Source organism: Pristiophorus japonicus, chromosome 1 (assembly GCF_044704955.1).
Source record: "Pristiophorus japonicus isolate sPriJap1 chromosome 1, sPriJap1.hap1, whole genome shotgun sequence".
Taxonomy (NCBI): domain Eukaryota; kingdom Metazoa; phylum Chordata; class Chondrichthyes; family Pristiophoridae; genus Pristiophorus; species Pristiophorus japonicus.
The window spans coordinates 153,662,330-153,686,023 of NC_091977.1; the positions used below are offsets into that span (position 1 = coordinate 153,662,330).

A 23,694-nucleotide genomic window follows, 5' to 3' on the forward strand; every position below is an offset into this window, starting at 1 on the left:
ATGGAATCCATATGGCTAGAGTTAAGAAATAATAGAGGTACTACTAGGTGTATTCTATAGGCTATCAACTAGTGGGAAAAATATGGAGGAGCAAATTTGCAGAGAAATGACAGATACAAGAACTATAGAGTAGTGATAATGGGTGACTTCAACTATCCTAATATAGATTGGGATAGTAATAGTATAAAGGGCAGAGGGGGAAGAATTTCTGAAGTGTTCAGGAGGAGGCATTGCTAGATCTGGTTCTGGGGAATGGGGTAGTTCAAGTTGAGCAACTGTCTGCAGGTGACCCTTTAGGGAACAGTGATCATAGTATCATAAGGTTTAGATTAGCTGTGGGAAAAGAACAGGGAGCAATCCAGAGTAAAAATAATTGCAGTAAGGCAAATTTCAGTGGGATGAGAATGGATCTGGTCCAGGTAAATTGGAATCAAAGATTGGCAGGCAAAACTGTAGTGGAACAATGGGCTGCTTTTAAAGAGGAAATAATTCGGGTACAGTCAAGGGGCAACTAAAGTCACAGCTCCCTAGACGACAAGAGATAGAGAGTAAGATGAAGCAGAAAAAGAACGTGTATGACAGATGTCCGGTCGAGAATATATCAGTAGATCAGGCTAAATCTAGAAAGTTGGGAGAAGTGAAAAAGAAAATGACGGTATGAGAATAGAATGACAGTTAACATTAAAGGTAATCCAAGAGTCTTCTATAGGCATATAAATAGTAAACGGGAAGTAAGAGGAGGGATGCAGCTGATTAGGGACCAAAAAGGAGACCTACGCACGGAGGCAGAGGGTATGGCTGAGGTAATAAATGAGTACTTTGCATCTGTCTTCACCAAGGAACAAGATGCTGCCGTAGACATAATGAAGGAGGAGGTACTGGATGGGATAAAAATTGGTGAAGATGAGGTACTTAAAGTAGATAAATCACCAGGACAGGATAGGATGCATCCTGGGATGCTCAGTGAAGTGAAGGAAGAAATTTCAGAGGTCCTGGCCATAATCTTTCAATCTTCCTCAGAAATGGGGGTGGTGCCAGAGGACTGAATAATTACAAATGTTGCACCCTATCTTCAAAAAAGGGTGTAAAGATAGGCCAGTCAATTTAACCTCGGTAGTGGGGAAGCTATTGGAAACCATAATCGGGGACAAAATTAAGTCAATTAGATTAATTAAGGAAAGCCAGCACAGATTTGTTACAGGCAAATAGAGTTTAACCAACTTGATAGAGTTTTTTTGATCAGGTAACAAAGGAGCAATGCGGTTGACGTCGTGTACAGGGATTTCCGAAAGGCATTTGACAAAGTGCCACATAATAGGCTTGCCAGCAAAGTTGAAGCCCATGGAATAAAAGGGACAGGGGCAGTCTGGATATGAAATTGGCTAAGTAACAGGAAACAGAGTTGTGCTGAACGGTTGTTTCAGACTGGAGGAAGGTATACAGTAGTGTTCCCCAGGGATCAGTACCAGGACCACTGCTTTTCTTGATATACATTAATGACTTGGATGTGGGTGTACATGGCACGATTTCAAAATTTGCTGATACAAAACTTGGAAGTATAGTGAACACTGAGAAGGATAGTGAAAGACATCAAGAGGACATAGACAGGCTGGTGAAATGGGCGGACACCTGGCAGATGCAATTTAATGCAGAAAAATGCGAAGTGATACATAGAAACCATAGAAAATAGGTGCAGGAGTAAGCCATTCGGCCCTTCAAGCCTGCACCACCATTCAATAAGATCATGGCTGATCATTCCTGCAGTACCCCTTTCCTGCTTTCTCTCCATACCCCTTGATCCCCTTAGCTGTAAGGGCCACATCTAACTCCCTCTTGAATATATCCAATGAACTGGCATCAACAACTCTCTGCGGTAGGAAATCCCACAGGTTAACAACTGAGTGAAGAAGTTTCTCCTCATCTCAGTCCTAAATGGCCTACCCCTTATCCTAAGACTGTGTCCCCTGGTTCTGGACTTCCCCAACATCGGGAACAATCTACCCGCATCGAACCTGTCCCGTCCGGTCAGAATCTTATGTTTCTATGAGATCCCCTCTCATTCTTCTCAACTCCAATGTATAAAGGCCCATTTGATCCAGTCTCTCCTCGTATGTCAGTCCAGCCATCCCAGGAATCAGTCTGGTGAACCTTCGCTGCACTCCCTCAATAGCAAGAACGTCCTTCCTCAGATTAGACGACCAAAACTGAACACAATATTCCAGGTGAGGCCTCACCGAGGCCCTGTACAACTGCAGTAAGATCTCCCTGATCCTATACACAAATCCCCTTGCTATGAAGGCCAACATACCATTTGCCTCCTTCACCGCCTGCTGTACCTGTGTGCCAACTTTCAATGACCGATGAAACATGACACCCAAGTCTCGTTGCACCTTCCCTTTTCCTAATCTGCCACCATTCAGATAATAGTCTGTCTGTGTTTTTGCCCCCCAAAGTGGATAACCTTACATTTATCCACATTATACTGCATCTGCCATGCATTTGCCCACTCACCTAACCTGTCCAAGTCACCCTGCAACCTCTTAGCGTCCCCCTCACAGCTCACACAGCCACTCAGTTTAGTGTCATCTGCAAACTTGGAGATATTACACTCAATTCCTTCATCCAAATCATTAATGTATATTGTAAAGAGCTGTGGTCCCAGTACTGAGCCCTCCAGCACTCCACTAGTCACTGCCTGCCATTCTGAAAAGGACCCGTTTATCCCGACTCTCTGTTTCCTGTCTGCCAACCAGTTCTCTATCCACGTCAGTATATTACCCCCAATACCATGTGCTTTGATTTTGCACACCAATCTCTTGTGTGGGACCTTGTCAAAAGCCGTTTGAAAGTCTAAATACACCACATCCACTGGTTCTCCCTTGTCCACTCTATCAGTTACATCCTCAAAAAATTCCTACAGTTTGGTGCGAATGTCTACCTCCATCCAATTTTGATAGAATGAGGAGAGGAAATATAAACTAAAGGATGAAATCCAAAAGGAGGTGCATGAACAGAGACCTAGGGTCTATGTGCATAAATCCTGAAGGAGGCAGGGCAGGTTGAGAAAAAGCTTATGGGATCCTGGGCTTCATGAAGAGGTACAGAGTACAAAAGCGTGGAAATTATGATGAACCTGTATAAAGCACAGTTTCAGCCTCAACTGAAGTATTGTCCAACTCTGGGCACTACACTTTAGGAAGGATGTGAAGGCCTTAAAGAGGGTGCAGAAAAGGTTTGAGAATTATTCCAGGGATGAAGGACTTCAGTTATGTGGATGGATTGGAATTGCTGGTGTTCTCATTAGAGCAGAGAAGATTGAGAGGAGATTTGATCGAGGTGCTCAAAATCATGAGGGGTCTGGACAGAATGGAGAAACTGGTCCCATTTGTAGAAGGGGCGATAACCAGAGGACGCAGATTTAAGGTGATTGGCAAAAGACATGGAAATCTTTTTTGTGCAGCAAGTGGTTAGAATCTGGAATGCACTGCCTAAAAGGTGGTAAAGGCAGACTCGATCACCACTTTCAAGAGGGAGTTGGATAAGTACCTGGAAAATTTATTTTTGTAGGGCTATGGGGAAAGGACAGGGGAGTGGGAGTAACTGAGATGCTCTTGCAAAGAGCCGGCTTTGGCTCGATGGGCTGAATGGTTACAGCATGGAAGGCGGCCATTCTATGCTTCTATGATTATTACTGTTTAAAAAGTTAATGAGTGATTACAAATATGCCAACTGGTACAGAATCTCATTTCCCCTATCTTCAAATTGGTAACAAAGCTAAAGTTTATAATATCCTTCAACTTCATAACAGTTTATAATATGGATGTGTTTATTTGTACTATCAAATTGGTCGCCATGTCTCTGGTGTTCTCATCACATGACCGATTGCTGATTGGTTCCCTCAGAGGATATGCCACACCCTGAAGTTTCTATGGAATGTGTAACTGGAACCGCCCAACCCAAGTTCTGACTGGCTTTGCAAATTGTAATATGATCCATTCTGACTTAGGAAGCCACAGAGGACCGATCGTGAACAACCCAGCAAAAGCCACCATGTTCCAGCCGATGTCCCTTACCCCAGCGCAAGTGCTGCCTCCCCCAGCTGATGTCCCTTACCCCCCCCCCCCCCCCCCCCCCCCCCGAGCCATAGATGGGGCATTATGTGCAGATTGTTAACAGCTTTATTGTGTATGAAGTGAATAGTGAGTGTCGTGAATTCTGGATTTCATCCACTTCAACGATGACCCTTGCAACACATGCACTGAGTGGGTTGGAAGAACGTGATCCATCTTCAGCACACTCTCTCTCTGCCTGCCGCTGCTCGGAGAACCAACGTAGTCAATTGCGGGGTTCCGGTTTTGGGTGAGGGGCGGAGGTGCAGAAGGAACAGAAAAGCATTAGTACAAATAGTCACTTTGTTATACTGTCCTTTGTCAGCTTGGCGTACTAGGTATTTGGGGTTAATTGGTCTCTATTAAGCTGAGTTTTTGTAATTGTTAGCTAGATTAAAAATTAGCAATATTTAGATGGCATGTACTTTAATGCACTAATTTTCCTCTCTATCCCCCCCTCAAAAACAGCTCTCTAAGCAGTGATGAGTGGTCAGCAATATGGACCTCTGATTTTGTTTTAGAACAAATGCACTCTAGTGATGAGAGCTGGGAGACTTTATCAGGAGTTGAAGAACAACAAACTGAACCAAACAGCATTAGTAGCAGCCTGGATGAAGAAGCTTTTAAACATTGCTTCACTGTAGGGTATGCAACTAGCTTAGTCATTGGATTTAATTTTAAGTCTCTGATGTACTAGAACAGGGGTGTCAAACATATGGACCACGGTCAAATGGAGTCTGTGATACAGTTTCATCTGGTTTATGCTTAAAAGTTGTCGTGTGTGTCCTGAAATGGGGCTTAGTTGCAGGACCTTGTGCCTGTTTTACGCCCAAAATAAGGGAGAAATGTGATCCATACCCAGTGCTAGGATCTCTGATCAAGCAAACTATGTAAATTGAGTTTGACACCCCTGTACTAGAATATAGATCTGTTACTATGTGTAGTACTTATAGTGACCATTTTTCACATTAACTAAATTGGAAATGCACCTTATTTTTCAAAGAAGCTACCTAATTCTATGGCATTTAAAGCACAAACAGCTTATTTGGCCCAGGCTTTGCCAGTGTTTATGCTCCATGAGCCTCCTCATCGAACTCTTATCAGCTGAACCTTTCTTCCTTGTGTGTTTATCTACCATTCTCTCAAATGCATCTATGCTATTTGTCTCAACTACTCCTTGTGGTAGCCAGTTCTACATTCTAACCACTCTCTAGGTAAAGAAGTTCCTTCTGAATTCCGAGAACCCAGAACCTATTGGCATCGACCTTGTATTTTTGGACTCTCCACCAATTTTTGTCTACTCCAAGTTTCTGTCTACTCTATCAAATCTTTTCATAAGACCCCTATCGGGTCACCCCTTGACCTTGTCTTTTCTAGCGAAAAGAGCTCTAGCCTGTTGTGTATTCTGTTAAGTACAACCTCTTTGTTACGGTATGATCCTTGTAAATCTTTTTTGCACCTTCTCTGGTGACTCTCTAGACCAGAACAGTTCACAATACTCCAAAATGTGATCTAACCAAGGTTCTATACAAGTTTTAACAACTGCTTTTCAATTCTAGCCTTCTAGAAATGAATCCCAGTGCTTTGTTTGCTTTTTGTATTGTACTACTAGCCGCCTTGTATAATGCATTAATAAGTGGCTTATTATTGATTGAACCCAAATTAGAATGTTAACTTTTGTGTCGCTAAAGAATGTACTTCTGTTTTGAGATCCATTATGGTTTATGTGGTTGTCAGACTTCTACTTTTTTGCTGGGAGGAAGGGTAGGAAAATATCTTGATTAAAGAAATTATACTTCGGCAGAGTTTATGCTGCCAACTTCATGCCAAAATATAGTTTGTAATGGAGAATTATTAATTTAGCAGTAAAATTGCTGGAGAGAATCTGGTTTAAAATTCAATTTAGGATGGTTGAAGTTGACCAGTTTTTTTTTTTAAACAGTTTCACAGAGGAATTATTTGTATTTTTCACATCCAATTGAGTAAGATTGAAGGTGGGCAGGAGGGAAAAATAAAATGGGGCCACTGCACTGGGTCCTTCCCCCTAATTTAGGAATATTTTATTTTAAACATTAGTTATAAATTTTAACTTATTTTAAAAGGCTGCATTCTGGGTAGCTGGCCTGAAGGTTCATCGGCCTCTCAGTGGCCTGAGGCTTATGAGAGCAAGCTGTATCCATCCACTACACAACTACAGGATAGTAGAAAATGATGATCTAAACTGAATTAAAGTCAAAGATCTTAAGGCTAACATTCTATTGGTCTTTTTGATTAGCTTTTATTGATTTATGTACCTGGTCACCAAAATTCCATTTGCTCCTTCATAGTTCCTAGTCTCTCACCATTAAGGGAATATTCCAATTTGTCTGTCTTGGATCCAAAATAGAGAGATCTCCGTTCCCCACATGAACTCCATCTGCCACAGTTTTGCTAATTCACTTATTCTGTCTCCCTTTAACTTCCTGCTCCCACCTGCACAACAATGTGCCTCCAAACTTTGGATCCTTCATCCAAGTCATATGTATGGTGAAAAGTTGAGGCCCCAGTGCAGATCTCTGGCGAACACTACTTGTCGCATCCCACCAATCGGAGAGCATTCCCTCCATCCCTACTCAATCTTCTACCTCCCAATCAATTTGCCAACCCATATCACAAGGTTACCTCCAATTCCGTGCACTTTTAAAACATTTTTGTTGATGTCTTGTGTGGAACTTTATCAAATGTCTTCTGGAAGTCCATATCGATGACATCTGTAGATGTTTGCCTACTCACCACATTGGTGACCTCCAAAAAAGAAACACAACTGGAGTAGACAGACATGACCTACACTTCATAAATCCATGCTGACTCTTTTGATCAACTAATACTTATCGAAGTGCTTAATCGCTCTTTCTCTGTTGATGGATTCCAGTAATTTCCCCACAGCTGGTTAAACTGATCAGTAGTTATGTTTTTCCCTCCTTCTTAAATAATGGAGTGACGTTGACAATTTTCCAATCCAAATGCATAATTCCTGAATGTAGAGAGCTTTGGAAAAATATGAATCACGCATCTAATTAAATTTGTTAACAAAACACTGATGTAGAAGACAGCTTTTTTGTATTTTGGAGTTAAGATTTTCTCCTAGACTTTTTCTGAATGTTAACAGATGACTGTGTACAGTAACCATTTTTTATTTCTGTAGAGAACACGCCTCTTTGGAGGAAGGTGAGATCCCCTGGGTAGCATTCAATGAAGAAAGTGACAGCAGCAGCAGCAGCAGCAGCAGCAGCAGCACTGATGAGACTGAAGGGCTAGGTCATCTTGCACATTCAGGACTTCTAATTCTGGATGGCAACAACAACTTTGAAGATGATTCGAGCATAAGTGAAGACTTGGACATGGAATGGAGGTTTGTATAGTTTTTATATTTTTGTTGGCATCCAGGAACAATTACTTACAGCTGGAATTGTGGTCCTGTAATAATTCTATTGTGTATAAATGAGACCCTTCTCATCCTCACACATTGGCTTGCATTCGTTCATAGTGACTTCATGCTTTTTGCATAGAACTTGATCCATAGCTGATTACATATTGGAGCAGGACTGGGCAATTGTTGGGGCTAGAGGGCCACTTGAGTTTTGGTGAGTTGTTGAGGGGCCCACACAATGAATTGTGTGATCAGATACCATTAAAATTTGTTATGGCACTTGTATAAAGAACCCTTCATGCCGTTTCCACATTTAATAAAAAATAACACTTATGAACATGAACAGAGAAACCCAAGGCAAAAATCAAAGGGACAAACTGTCTTTAAGAAGACAAGCCTGAAGGTTCTGTGCCTCAATGTGGGGAGTATTCGTAATAAGGTGGACGAATTAATTGCGCAGGCAGCTATTAACGAATATGATATAATTGGGATTATGGAGACATGGTTCCAGGGTGACCAAGGCTGGGAACTCAACATCCAGAGGTATTCAACATTCAGGAAGGATAGACAGAAAGGAAAAGGAGGTGGGATAGTGTTGCTGGTTAAAGAGGAAATTAATGCAATAGTAAGGAAGGACATTAGCTTGGATGATGTGGAATCTGTATGGGTGGAGCTGCGGAATACCAAAGGGCAGAAAACGCTAGTGGGAGTTGTGTACAGACCACCAAACGGTAGTAGTGAGATTGGGGATGGCATCAAACAAGAAATTAGGGATGCGTGCAATAAAGGTACAGCAGTTATCATGGGTGACTTTAATCTACATATAGATTGGGCTAACCAAACTGGTAGCAATACGGTGGAAGAGGATTTCCTTGAGTGTATTAGGAATGGTTTTCTGGACCAATATGTCGAGGAACCAACTGGATGTGTAATGAGAAAGGACTAATTAGCAATCTTGTTGTGGGGAAGAGTGACCATAATATGGTAGAATTATTTAAGCTGGAGAGTGACAGTTAATTCAGAAACTAGGGTCCTGAACTTAAGGAAAGGTAACTTCGATGGTAGGAGATATGAATTGGCGAGAATAGACTGGCGAATGATACTTAAAGGGTTGACGGTGGATAGGCAATGGCAAACATAGAAAGATCATATGGATGAACTTCAACAATTGTACATCCCTGTCTGGAGTAAAAAATAAAATGGGGAAGGTGGCCCAACCGTGGCTAACAAGGGAAATTAGGGATAATGTTAAATCCAAGGAAGAGGCATATAAATTGACCAGAAAAAGCAGCAAATGTGAGGACTGGGAGAAATTTAGAATTCAGCAGAGGACGACAAAGGGTTTAATTAGGAGCGGGAAAATAGAGTATGAGAGGAAGCTTGCTGGCAACATAAAAGCTTCTATAGATATGTGAAGAGAAAAAGATCAGTGAAGACAAACGTAGGTCCCTTGCAGTCAGAATCAGGTGACTTTATAATGGGGAACAAAGAAATGGCAGACCAATTGAACAAATACTTTGGTTCTGTCTTCACGAAGGTAAACACAAATAACCTTCCGGAAATACTAGGGGACCGAGGGTCTAGCAAGAAGGAGGAACTGAAGGAAATCCTTATTAGTCAGGAAATTGTGTTAGGGAAATTGATGGGATTGAAGGCCGATAAATCCCCAGGGCCTGATAGTCTGCATCCCAGAGTACTTGAATTGGCCACTAGAAATAGTGGATGCTTTGGTGATCATTTTCCAACAGTCTATCGACTGGATCAGTTCCTATGGACTGGAGGGTAGCTAATGTAACACCACTTTTTAAAAAAGGAGGGAGAGAGAAAACGGGTAATTATCGACCGGTTAGCCTGACATCAGTAGTGGGGAAAATGTTGGTATCAATTATTAAAGATGAAATAGCAGCGCATTTGGAAAGCAGTGACAGGATCGGTCCAAGTCAGCATGGATTTATGAAAGGGAAATCATGCTTGACAACTCTAGAATTTTTTGAGGATGTAACTAGTGGACAAGGGAGAACCAGTGGATGTGGTGTATTTGGACTTTCAAAAGGCTTTTGACAAGGTTTCACACAAGAGATTGGTGTGCAAAATTAAAGCACATAGTATTGGCGGTAATGTATTGACTTGGATAGAGAACTGGTTGATGGACAGGAAGCAGAGTTGGGATAAACTGATCCTTTTCAGAATGGCAGGCAGTGACTAGTGGGGTGTTGCAGGGCTCAGTGCTGGGACCCCAGCTATTTACAATATACATCAATAATTTAGATGAAGGAATTGAGAGTAATATATCCAAGTTTTCAGATGACACTAAACTGGGTGGCAGTGTGAGCGATGAGGAGGATGCTAAGAGGCTGCAGGGTGACTTGGACAGGTAAGGTGAGCGGGCAAATGCATGGCAGATGCAGTATAATGTGGCAAAAACATGAAGGCAGAATATTATCTGAATGCCGCAGATTAGGGAAAAGGGAGGTGCAACGAGACCTTGGTGTCATGGTACATCAGTCATTGAAGGTTGGCATGCAGGTGCAGCAGGCGGTGAAGAAGGCAATGGCATGTTGGCTTTCATAGCTAGGGGATTTGAGTATAGGAGCAAGGAGGTCTTACTGCAGTTGTACAGGGCCTTGGTGAGGCCACACCTGGAATATTGTGTTCAGTTTTGGCCTCCTAATCTGAGGAAGGACGTTCTTGCCATTGAGGGAGTGCAGCGAAGGTTTACCAGACTGATTCCCGGGATGGCAGGACTGACATATGAGGAGAGACTGGATCAACTGGGCCAGTATTCTAACGGGACTGGACAGGTTAGATGCAGGAAGAATGATCCCGATGTTGGGGAAGTCCAGAACCAGGGGACACAGTCTAAGGATAAGGGGTAAGCCATTTAGGACTGGGATAAGGAGAAACCTCGTCACTCAGTTGTTAACCTGTGGAATTCTCTTCCGCAGAGAGTTGTTGATGCCAGTTCGTTAGATATATTCAAGAGGGAGTTGGATATGGCCCTTATGGCTAAAGGGATCAAGGGGTATGGAGAGAAAGCGAGAAAGATGTACTGAGGTGAATGATCAGCCATGATCTTATTGAATGGTGGTGCAGGCTCAAAGGGCCGAATGGCCTACTCCTGCACCTATTTTCTATGTTTCTATGCCAACGGACATGATGCAGATTTACACAAAATTTATCTTAGCCATTGATATTATGCCATCATTAAAACTGTAAAGCTGGTTACTTGACAGCTGCTGTAAAATTTTGTAAAAGAAAGAAAAACTTTAAGGAGTTATAAACTTTCAGAAGATATTTTAACAATTACTGAAACAAATCGTATGCTAACAATCAAATATGTACAAAATATTTTAATGTTTAAAAATTTCTGTTTTTTGAGTAGTGTGTGTGTGATTACATAATAGCTCAAAATATCTTACAATTGTATATTGAAAATTTGGTTAAAGAAACTCAATGGAGAAAAATGAAGCCTCTGGTATGCATTAATCAGAGAACTCAAGTTAGACATCATCTTTGTTGTTGCAATGCGGAGCACTGCTGCAAGTTGGTCATCGCTCATCGAAGATCTACGCCTTGAATTTCATATCAGAACTTGTCTGCTTGCATGTGTATGTTGAGCCAAACAGCACAAGAATCTTTAATCTTTGGAAAGCTCTGTTCATTGAGAAAGGGGTAAAACCCAGGAAGTGACACCAATTTGAATTGCTCTGCAAGCAATGCATTACATTACACGTTAATGACCTCAAGTTGAAGGCACTGCCTCCCCATTGCGTGGCCCATTTAAGTTTTTGCGCAAGCCTGTGTAAGACCTTGCAGATGACTGCGTGGCCGCGCAACTCAGCGAGCACATTGGTTGGAGGTCACATGGAGCGTTGTTAACATCAAATGTGAACGGTGAGGATACTAAAGACCAGTCATTTTCTATCATTCTAAAATCCTGAAATCGCTGAGAAAATTCAGCATTCAAGTAAAGTAGAGTTGTTTTTCAGCTTTTCACAAACATTTAATCTGTCGCAAAGTGGGGAAAATAGCTGAACTGTTTATTTTCTGTGACTGGAGAAAGAGTAACTTGTCATAAATGACTTGATATTGAAATGCAAATCATTAGCAAAAAGCCCCTTCCTTTGCAGTCTTAAATTCAGTTTGTTCATGGGGCCCATGATATCAACAGCAAATGCAAACTCAGCCAGTCCATTTCGTTCAACTGGAAAATGTGAATCTTATTCCTCCTTTCAAAACCAAACCAATCCCAGCTCCCGGAACATCCATGAGCTCGGATTCGGATTCCTCAAGCGGAGTTAGAAATTGCCCGTGGTTAATCCTTTTTGCTCAAATGTAGTTTGACCACTTTTGTAACTGTGTCCATGACACTACTTAGTTTGAGAACACCTTTACAGAGGACCTCTTGATGAATAATGCAATATAGAAAAATAATTTTCTGTTCTGGATTTGTTTCTCTAACTTCGTCTTGAATTCTTTTCAGTAATCCAACATGTTTGTCTGTCATTTTGGGCTTCTATTGGTGGTCATACTCGCCAATTTTTTTCTACTCCACCCCTAATTTTAACGTGCACTGATTTACATCCTTCAGTCAATCTTTTTCTGTTGTCGTATTGATGTCAATTCTTCTGTGAGCTCCATTATCCGTGATACAGGTTGAACCTCCCTTGTCCAGAACCATTCCTGGCCACCGGGTAGCGCATGCGCAGAACTCCAACATGAACAAATTGAAGCCCTTCCTCGCTGCTGACTCCCACAATCGCTAACCTGACCCCCCACCCCCATGATCTCTCTGCCGCACTGCCAGCCCTAAGCCAGCCAGCCCCAATATCCCCTTTCTCAGTACCTGTACTATCTAATTTAACGTGGCCACCCCTCATCTGGAACAATCCCTTATCCAGAACAGGCTAGGTCCCAAGGGTTCCGAATAAGGGAGGTTCAACCTGTATCTTGTGAAAATGCTTTGCTCTTTTTGCATACAAGCAACCTTGTCGGTTTTCTTTTCAAATTAAGCGCATAGCTTTTCCACTCCATCAGTTTAAAAAATGTTTAGAAGTCCATTCTTTGTTAAATATTTGGCATTGTGTTTACTTTTCTTTGAGCTCATTCCTGAATTTGGGTTGGGGTCAGAACATGTTTCTCTGTTCGAACCTGGAAGCATTAACATCTTTCCAGCTTGCTCTTTGTGTGGGATATAATTGAGCAAATTTAGGAAAAAAGTGGCTAAAGTAAATGTTGGTCCCCTGGAGGCTGAGACTGGGAAATTAATAATGGAGAACAGGGAAATGGCAGAGACGTTGAACAAATATTTTGTATCGGGGTCTTCATGGTAGAAGACACTAAAAACATCCCAATAGTGGATAATCAAGGGACTATCGGCAGGGAGGAACTTAATACTATCACTAATGAAGTAGTACTAGGTTTAAAAAACATGGGACTAAAGGCAGACAAGTCCCCTTCACCTGATGCTTTACATCATATGGTCCCGAAGTGGCTGCTGAGATAGTGGATGCATTGGTTGTAATCTACCAAAATTCCCTGGATTTTGGGGCAGTCCCAGCAAATTGGAAAACTGCAAATGTAACACCTCTATTTGGAAAAAGTAGGCAGACAAAAAGCAGGAAACTATAGACCAGTTAGCCTAACATCTGTCATTGGGAAGGTGCTGGAGTCCATTCATCATCATCATCATCATCATCATAGGCAGTCCCTCGAACGAGGATGACTTGCTTCCACGAGTTCACAGGTGTTTCGATGAAGGACCCGATGTTCCAGTCCTGAACTCCAATTGAGGGTGTGGAAGATGCCCGGGCGTGGATTTTTTTTAACTTGTGGTGACCGTTACACACCAGCCACCACGGGCTTGACAGAGCTAGGTCTTGGTCCAGTGGCAAGGATTAACAGGACGACTGGAGACCAGCTCTGCTGCGCGGACCTAGCGAGCGCACACATCACAGTGTGGGCTGGCCCGTGCTGCCCCTGGGCCCTCTGCTCTTCTGGGTCCCGTATCCTCATCTGTCGCACCTCTGCCATGAACTCTCGCCGCTCCTCCACCATAAACATTCACCGCATCTCGCCACAAACACTCGCCGCTCATCTGCCCCGATCTTTCCACTCCTCTGTACCTGGGTCCTCCCGATGTTCCTGCCCAGAATCCAAAATGGCGACCAGGGTTTTGATGTCACCCATCTCAAAATCGTTGCATACTTGGAGCATCTCGCGCTGGAGGTTGAAGTGGTATGCCGCTCCAGCTCTTTTACTTCCCGACCTGCGGAGCTGTTCTCTCGCAGGTCGGGGGGGGGGGGGCGCACAATGTTCCAGGCCCCGTCGCTCCAGCTCTTTTAAAGCCATTATTAAGGAAGCAGTAGTGGGACATTTGGAAAAGCATGATTCAATCAAGCAAAGTCAGCATGGTTTTATGAAAGGGACAAATGTTTGACAAATTTGCTGGAGTTCTTTGAGGATGTAACGAGCAGGGTGGATAAGGGGGAACCAGTGGATGTGGTGTATTTGGATTTCCAGAAGACATTGGATAAGGTGCCACAAGAGTTTACTGCACAAGATAAATTCCCGGTGTTGGGGATAATATATTAGCATGGATAGAGGATTGGCTAACTAACAGAAAACAGTCGAGATAAATGGGTCATTTTCCAGTTGGCAAACAGTGCCTAGTTGGGTGCCGCAGGGATCGGTGCTGGGTCCTCAACTATTTACAATCCATATTAATAACTTGGTGTAATGTAGCCAAGTTTGCTGCTGATACAAAGATGGGTGGGAAAGCAAATTGTGAGGAGGGGACACAATCTGCAAATGGATATAGACAGGCTAAGTGAGTGGGCAAAAATTTGGCAGGTGGAGTATAATGTGGGAAATTGTGAGGTTATGCACTTTGGCAGAAATAATAGAAAAGCAAATTATAATTTAAATGGAGAAAAATTGCAAGTGTTGCCATGCAGAGGGACCTGGGGGTCCTTGTGCATGAAACACCAAGTTAGTATGCAGGTACAGCAAGTAATCAGGAAGGCAAACGGAGTGTTGGCCTTTATTGCAAGGGGGATAGAGTATACAAGCAGAGAAATCCTGCTACAACTCTGTACAGGGTATTCGTTAGACCACACCTGGAGTCCTGCGTACAGTTTTTGTCTCTGTATTTAAGGAAAGATATACTTGCATTGAAGGCTGTTCAGAGAAGATTCACTAGGTTGATTCTGGAGATGAGGAGGTTGACTTACGGGGATAGGTTGAGTAGGTTGGGCCTATACACATTCACATTCAGAAGAATGTGAGGTGATCTTATTGAAACTTGAGAGAGGGAGCTCGAAAGGGCAGATGCAGAGGATATTTCCACTCTGGGGAAAGTAAAACTAGGGCACAACGTCTTCGAATAAGGGGCTGCCCATTTAAAACACATGAGGAGGAATTTCTTCTGAGGGTTCTAAATCTATGGCATTCTCTGCCCCAGAGAGATGTGGAGGCTGGGTCATTGAATATATTTAAGGCAAAGATAGACGGATTTTTGAGCAATAAGGGGTTTTGGGGAGCAGGCAGGGAAGTGGAGCGGAGTCCATAATCAGATCAGCCATGATTTTATTGAATGGCGGAGCAGGCTCGAGAGGTCAAATGGCTTACTCCTGCTCCTATTATGTTATGTTCTCCGTTCCCCTTTCAGCATTCCGAAAGAACCGCTCCCTCCCCGACACCCTGGTCAACTCCTCAATCACCCTGAGCATCCCCTTCCCTTCCCTTCCCTTCCCACAGCACCTGCCCATGCAAGCTCAGGAGATGCAATACCTGCCCTTTTACCTCGTCCCTTCCCACAGTCCAGGGCCACAAACACTCCTTCATGGTGAAAGTGATTTACTTGTCCTACTTTCAATTGAGTATACTGTATTCACTGTTCACAATGTGGGCTCTACATTGAGGAGACACCATGCAGATTGGGTGACCACTTTGCAGAACACCTCCGTTCAGTCTGTAAGCGTGACCCCCGAGCTTCTGGTCGCCTGTCACTTTTTTTAATTCTCCGCTTCACTCCCACTCTGGAACAGTGCAAGAGGCCAAGGATGGAGAGATCAATGAAGTGCAACAAAAGCTGGAGGAACAGTGTAATGTCTGTAAGCTTGTAATGTTTGTAGCTCCACACTGTGGATGTGGACATATTGTGTACTGCAAGTGCAGGGTTAATAATAAACAGAACCAGGCAGTTTTCCGGAGACTTCCGAGAGTGCTGCCTGCCATGTTAGGAAGCTATGTGTGCTGTGCTCTGTGAATATATCACATTTGGCGACGGAAGATGGGATTTTTCGGATGATTTAAAGCTTAATTTTTGGTGAAGGATTCAGCCAGTCGACAGAGACTTTGGAAGTTTGTCTTTGAAAAAAGCTACAAAAATTAGAGGTAAAATACAGCACATGGTGTGAACAGCTAGAGATGAAAATGGCAGGTGTATTGGGACATTTGGGAGAATATAGACACGACCGGGAACGTTTTAAAGCGTATGTGGATTGGCTAGAAATGTATTTCACTGCAAATAACATTATCGAAGTTCCAGACAATGCAGTCCAGAACCTGGCTGTGTTGGAACGTAAGAAAGCAATTTTTATCGGAGGCAGGTCCGGTATTATATGACACTCTTGTAAATCTGCTTGTGTCTGACGAGCCAAAGGGCACAACGCTTAGAGATTTTAACGAAGCTGGAGCAGCACTATAACCCCAAACCGTTAGAAATTGCTGAAAGCTATCGTTTCGGGATTCGGAATCAAAAGGCTGATGAAAGTATCAGTGATTACATCGTAGCATGAAAAAAAGCTATCGATGCACTAAGTTTGGAAACTTTCAAAACCGAGCATTACGGAATCGTTTTTTGAGGGGTGAAAAATGATGCGATCAGAAGGAAGTTATTGACAACGGAAGACTTGACTTTTGAGATTGCTTGTCAGACAGTGAGGTCGATGGGCATGGCCGAACAATATTCCCGAGAATTAAATAATAATTACGGTCGTCAGTCAACCGAGGTAAATCACCTACAGGTTCAAAGTAAAAGACGGGCATGGCCGAAAGTCTCAAACTAAAAATTCTACCAGAGCGTCGAAGTCGTGCGAGAGGTGCCTGGGACAACACATTGCTCAAAGTTGTCCATACGTGAAGGCAGAGTGTTTCTTCTGCAGGAAGACTGGGCATCTTGCGAAGGCATGCTGACTGAAGGGTTAAACCAGTTTTCAAAACTGAGTCCAGCGTTCAAAGCTATGAGTAGAAATCCCAAGAGACGACATAGCATGGAAGTACAACAACAGGACGAGGAGATGTTAGAGTTACACGTCATCAGGAGCACAAGGTTAACGGACAGCGATTCGGAAAGCATCAAAATCCACATAGATGTTGCGGGATTCAAGATACCAATGGAAATTGACACGGGTGCATCCGTGAGTGTAATACCGGAGTCACCTGTACCTCGACAAATTGCGTGATTTCCAACTGGAGAAATCCAAGATAGAGCTGCGAGGCTACTCGGGAGAGAAAATTCCTGTGGTAGGTTGTATCTCCGTACAGGTGAAATATAAAGATCAATTTCAGAACTTGCCTCTAATAGTAGTGAAAGGAGACAAGTCTGCCTTACTAGGAAGAAATTGGTTGAGCTCACTGAAGCTGGATTGGAGTAAGATTTTCTGTGTGGAAGCGAGATTTTCATCAACAGATGAGGCTATCAAGCAGTATCCGAAGGTGTTCTGCAAAACGGACAGTCCGATCCAAAGCTTCAAGGCGAGTGTCAGGGTACAGAAGGACGCTAGATCGGTTTACTACAAGCCACGTTCCGTACCATATGCACTCAAGGAGAAAGTTGAGCAAGAACTCAAAAGACTAGAGACAGAACATTATTTGTAAGATAGATTGATGTAATTGGGCGACACCCGTTGTTGTTGTAACTAAGTCCGATGGTTAGGTAAGATTGTGTGGTGATTTAAGTAACCATAAACCAGATTCTAGAGGGTAATGTCCCCAATACATTGCCGAATATAGAAGATTTGTTCACAACACTGACAGGTGGTCAGATCTTAAAACTGTATCTTACGAATGCCTACTTACAGCTTGAACTAGATGAGGAGTCCAAGTCATGTTTGACTAAATACTCATCTAGGCCTCTATCAATTTAATAGGCTACCTTTTGGAGTGTCTTCCGCCCCTGCCATATTCCAAGGGGTGATGAACCAGATTTTGCAAGGTATTGAAGGGGGAATTTGTTATTTGGATGACATTACTAATTTCAGCACCAAATAGGCAAATTCATAAGATATTGAATGAAGTCCTCAAACAGCTAGAGAAGCACAGAGTACGAGTGTCTGCTTATAAGTGTGAGTTACTTTAAAAACTCAGTGGAGTACTTGGGGTACAGCGTAGACAAAGATGGTTTACATCCAACCATGGGAAAATTGGATGCAATTAGAAATGCATCCACTTCCAGGAATGTCACTGAACTTCGTTCATTCTTGTCTTTTGAACTATTATGGGAAGTTCCTACCAAATTTGGCTACAGTATTACATCCACTGAATGAACTTTTGAAAAAACAGGTCCATTGGAAGTGGTCAAAAGAATGCGATACAGCATTCAAGGAGTGTAAAAGCAAATTAGTAGAGAGCACCATGTTAGTTCACTATGACATATCTAAGGAGATTAAGCTAGCATGTGATGCCTCTCCATTTGGAATTGGGGCAGTAATCTCACGTATTTAGTGGGGAGGAGAGACCAATTGCTTTTGCTTCACGCACTCAGTGCCAGTGAGAGTAATTATGCGCAAATTGAAAGTGAAGCTTTGGCATTAATTTTTGGGGTCAAGAAGTTTCACACATACTTGTGTGGTCGTAAGTTTACCATCGTTACGTACCATAAGCCCCTAACAGCAATCCTCCATCCAAAGTCCCCAGTTCCAACATTAGCTGCAGCCCGAATGCAAAGATGGGTTTTGATTTTGTCAGCATATACATATGATATTGAATACAGACGATCAGCTGATCACAGAAATGCTGATGCAATGTCTAGATTGCCTTCCCCATCACAAGTTACACCTGATAGGGAAGAAGTTTTATTTTTCATTGAACTGCCAGTCACAGCTGAAGAGATTGGTAGAGCAACCAAACGTAACCCAGTGATGTCAAAGGTGTATGAGTATATTGCAAATGGATGGCCGAACCAGGTAACAAACAAAGATACACATCCATTCTTCATTCGTAGGAATGAATTATCAGTCGATAAAGATTGTATTATGTGGGGTGCAAGAGTGAGTTCAAATGAAAATCAAGGAAATTCCATGGAGGAAAACGTTCCTCAGGATGAGCCTCGAATAAGTGTGAAATCGACACCATGTTTGGAAGGTTCTGTTCGAGAGCGAAGGTATCCTCTTTGAAACAGAAAACAAGTGGTAAAGTTAAATTTGTAAATATGGAAACAAATAAGTTTATATCCTGTTATGTATAAACATGAAAGTTATGTATGATGTTTGTTATAATGGCTTCTTCATTAAGGAGGGAGAAGTGTAATGTCTGTAAGCTTGTAATGTTTGTAGCTCCACACTGTGGATGTGGACGTATTGTGTACTGCAAGTGCAGGGTTAATAATAAACAGAACCAGGCAGATTTCCGGAGACTTCCGAGAGAGCTGCCTGCCATGTTAGGAAGCTCTGTGCTGTGCTCTGTGAATATATCACAAACAGCATCTTTTTTCCTTTTAGGCACTTTACAGCTTTCTGGACTCAACATAGAGTTCAACAATTTCAAGCCATAACCTCTGCTCCTATTTTTTTCTTGTTTTTTTTTCTCTTTCCCACGGCAGCTATTGATGATTCTGCCATTTGCACTCTGTCTCGACTCATCTTTTGTTTCTTAACTTGCGCCATTACCATCACCTTTTGCCTTGCACCATCATCCCTTTGTCTCTTCATCTCTTCTGCCTTTCATCCTATCAGACATTCCCTTTTGTTCTTTCCTCCCCTCTCTCTCCTTTGCCCCCCACCCCCTGTCCCTGCCCCTACACTTGCTTAAAACCTGTGAGGTTTTTTTAAGCCGTTCTGATGAAGGATCATTGACCTGAAACATTAACTCTGTTTCTCTTTCCACAGATGTAGCCTGACATGCTGAGTATTTACAGCATTTTCTGTTATTTCGGATTACAGCATCTTGCATTTGTAAATGTGGTAACTGATGGATTCTGACATCATGGGTGACGTACCTTTGAGAACTTGTGCTCTTGGCAGATAAGCCACCTGAAACTGAGTGGTTTGCTTAGCTCTAGAATTTATCCTGACCTTTTTGCAGTGTACACAAGTGAGCATATACGGCAGAAATAACCTGCAATTGTCTATCACCTGCAGTGGCAGGTCCTCTCTTGATGCACCAGAAGAGGTGATTTAAAGATGCCCAGATCTGGACCTGTACCCCTCCTCAGACAGCCATCCCTATTTCTGCTGAAGGATGGAGGTCTCAATTATCTCCTTTTTTTGGACTTAAAGGTGTTTCCTTTTTTTAACCTGTTAATCCAACAAAGAATATAAAAGACACAAGCCGAAGGAATGAAAAGGTTGTTTAAATTTATTTTTAGGAAACCCTGGCAATAAACCATTTATTGGCCATTTCTACCCTCTGGGCCTCAAGTCAACCACATAGTGTGTGACTGGAGTCATGTGCAGATCAGACCTGATCGGGTGGAAGGGTTGGTTCCTTCCCCGAAGGAAATTAGTGAACCAGTTGGGTTCATACCAACTGTCAGCTTTTAAGGTCATTTTTCTGGTGCTAGCTGACAAATTGCTAGAATTATTGACTTCAGTTTACCAAGTATTTACATCATAGAAACAGGCCATTTGGCCCAACAGGTCCACGCTGGTATTTATGCTCCACACGAGCCTCCTCTCGCCTTCATCTAACCCCGTTGACACATCTTTCTATTCCTTTCTCACCTTGTGTTTATCTAGTTTCCCCTTAAATGCATCTATGTCCGTCGTATCAACTACTCCTTGTGGTAGTGAGTTCCACATTAGAATCATAGATCATAGAAATTTACAGCACAGAAAAAGGCCATTTTGGCCCATTGTGTCCACGCCAGCCAACTAAGAGCAATCCAGCCTAATCCCACTTTCCAGCTCTTTGTCTGTAGCTCTGTAGGTTACGGCACTTTTAAGTGAACATCAAATATTTTTTAAAATGTGGTGAGGCTTTCTGCCACTACCACCCTTTCAAGCAATGAGTTCCAGACCCCCACCACCCTCTGGGTGAAGAAATGTCCCCTCATATCCCTCTAAACCTCTCCCCAAATACTTTAAATCTATGCCCCCCCTGGTTGTTGACACACCAAGGGAAACTGGTCCTTCCTATCCACTCTATCCAGGTCCCATGATTTTTGCAGCATGACAGCTGCACGAAAAATGCAGGCAACAGCACCAGCCCTTATACATGGCCGCCTTCGACCATACAAAGGCCTTTGACACTCTCAACCGCGAGGGTCTGTGGAGCGCCCTCCTCTGTTTTGGATGCCCCCAAAAGTTCGTCACCATCCACCACCTGCTCCACGACTACATGCAGGCTGTGATCCTTACCAACGGATCCATTACAGACACAATCCACGCCTAGACCGGGGGCAAACAGGGCTGTGTCATCGCCCCAACCCTTAATCTTTGACGATGAGATCCAACACCGTCTCCAGTGCAGCCTTCAGCCACCTGAGGTAAAGAGTGTTTGAAGACCAAGCCCTCAAAACTGCCACCAAACTCATGGTCTATAGGGCTGCAGTAATACCTGCCCTCCTGTATGGCTCAGAAACATAGACCATGTACAGTAGACACCTCAAGTCGCTGGAGAAATACCACCAACGATGTCTCCGCAAGTTCCTACAAATCCCCTGGGAGTATAGACGCACCAACATTAGCGTCCTCGACCAGGCCAACGTCCCCAGCATCGAAGTACTGACCACATTTGATCAGCTCTGCTGGGCAGGTCACATAGCTTGCATGGCAGAGACGAGACTCCCAAAGCAAGCACTCTACTCTGAACTCCTTGACTGCAAAGGAGCCAAAGGTGGACAGCGGAAAGTTTACAAGTACACCCTCAAAGTCTCCCTGATAAAGTGCAACATCCCCACTGACACCTGGGAGACCCTGGCCAAAGACCGACCTAAGTGGAGGAAGCTCATCCGGGAGGGTGATGAGCACCTCGAGTCTCATCGCCGAGAGCGTGCAGAAATCGAGTGCAGGCAGTGGAAAGCAAGCGGCAAAACAGTCCCACTCACTCCTTCCCTCAATGACTATCTGTTCCACCTGTGAGAGAGACTGTGGTTCTCGTATTGGACTGTATAGCCACCTAAGAACTCGTTAAGAGTGGAAGCAAATCTTCCTCAATTCTGAGGGACTGACTATGATTAATCCAGGCCCCTCATAATTTTATACACCTCCATCAGGTCTCCCCTCAGCATCCTCTGTTCCAAAGAAAACTGACCCAGCATCTCCAATCTTTCCTCATAGCCAAATTTCTCCAGTCCAGGCAACATTCTTGTAAATCTCCTCTACACCTTTTCCAGTTCAATTGCATCTTTCTTGTAATGTGGTGACCAGAACTGCGCACTATCACCTGAGGTACCTTATTCTGACCAATCATAAGAACATAAGAATAAGGAACAGGAGTAGGCCATCTAGCCCCTCGAGCCTGCTTCCCCATTCAACAAGATCATGGCTGATCTGGCCGTGGACTCAGCTCCACTTACCCGCCCGCTCCCCGTAACCCTTAATTCCCTTATTGGTTAAAAAATCTATCTATGACTTGAATACATTCAATGAGCTAGCCTCAACTGCTTCCTTGGGCAGAGAATTCCACAGATTCACAATCCTCTGGGAGAAGAAATTCCTTCTCAACTCGGTTTTAAATTGGCTCCCCCGTATTTTGAGGCTGTGCCCCCTAGTTCTCGTCTCCCCGACCAGTGGAAACAACCTCTCTGCCTCTATCTTGTCTGTCCCTTTCATTATTTTAAATGTTTCGAAAAGATCACCCCTCATCCTTCTGAACTCCAACAAGTAAAGACACAGTCTAGTCAATCTATCATCATAAGGTAACCCCCTCATCTCCGGAATCAGCCTCGTGAATCGTCTCTGTACCCCCTCCAAAGCTAGTATATCCTTCCTTAAGTAAGGTGACCAAAACTGCATGCAGTACTCCAGGTGCGGCCTCACCAATACCCTATACAGTTGCAGAAGGACCTCCCTGCTTTTGTACTCCATCCCTCTTGCAATGAAGGCCAACATTCCATTCGCCTTCCTGATTACCTGCTGCACCTGCAAACTAACTTTTTGGGATTCAGTTTCATGCACAAGGACCCCCAGGTCCCTCTGCACCACAACATGTTGTAATTTCTCCCCATTCAAATAATATTCCCTTTTACTGTTTTTTTTTTCCCAAGGTGGATGACCTCACACTTTCCGACATTGTATTCCATCTGCCAAACCTTAGCCCATTCGCTTAATCTATCTGAATCTCTTTGTAGCCTTTCTGTGTCCTCTACACAACCCGCTTTCCCACTAATCTTTGTGTCATCTGCAAATTTTGTTACACTACACTCTGTCCCCTCTTCCAGGTCATCTATGTATATTGTAAACAGTTGTGGTCCCAGCACAGATCCCTGTGGCACACCACTAACCACCGATTTCTGTTCGCCAGCCAATTCTCTATCCATGCTAATACATTTCCTCTGAGTAAAGAAGTCTCTGGGTAAAGAAGTTTCTCTTGAATTCCCTATTGTATTGATTAGTGACTATCTTGTATTTATACCCCTCGTTTAGGTCTCCCCCACAAGAGGCATCATCTTTATATTTACTTTCTATCAAACCCTTTTGTGATCTTAAAAACCTCTCAGGTCAGCCCTCATTCTTCGCTTTTCTACAAAAAAGAGCCTCATCTTGGTCAATCTTCCTATAGGTACATTCGTTCTGGTAATTTTTTTTATACATCTCCAATGCATCTATCCCTTTTATAAAATGCAGACTAGAATTGTACATAGTGCTCCCAAATATGATCTAGTCAATGTTCTGTACAAGTTTAAGAACTTTTGCTTTTCAATTCTATCCCTCTAGAAAGGAACTCTGTGCTTTTTTGTGACTTTATTAACCTGTGTTACTACTTTGTGATTTGTGTAACTGTAGATGTGGC

General features: G+C 43.1%; 1 protein-coding gene across 16 annotated transcripts in view; it reads left to right on the forward strand.

The window, feature by feature from the left end:
• The window catches only part of pja2 (praja ring finger ubiquitin ligase 2), a 281,791-nt gene that overhangs the window by 177,798 nt on the left and 80,299 nt on the right, over nucleotides 1–23,694 (forward strand). For all 16 annotated transcript variants that reach the window (XR_011593692.1, XR_011593691.1, XM_070884059.1 and 13 more), the window contains 2 exons: nucleotides 4,578–4,754; nucleotides 7,294–7,500. Coding sequence is in view for 14 of the 16 variants with exons in the window: in XM_070884059.1 (XP_070740160.1) it covers nucleotides 4,578–4,754; nucleotides 7,294–7,500 (384 nt within the window). In the remaining 2 variants the exon portion in view is untranslated. The remainder of the gene's footprint in view (nucleotides 1–4,577; nucleotides 4,755–7,293; nucleotides 7,501–23,694) is intronic.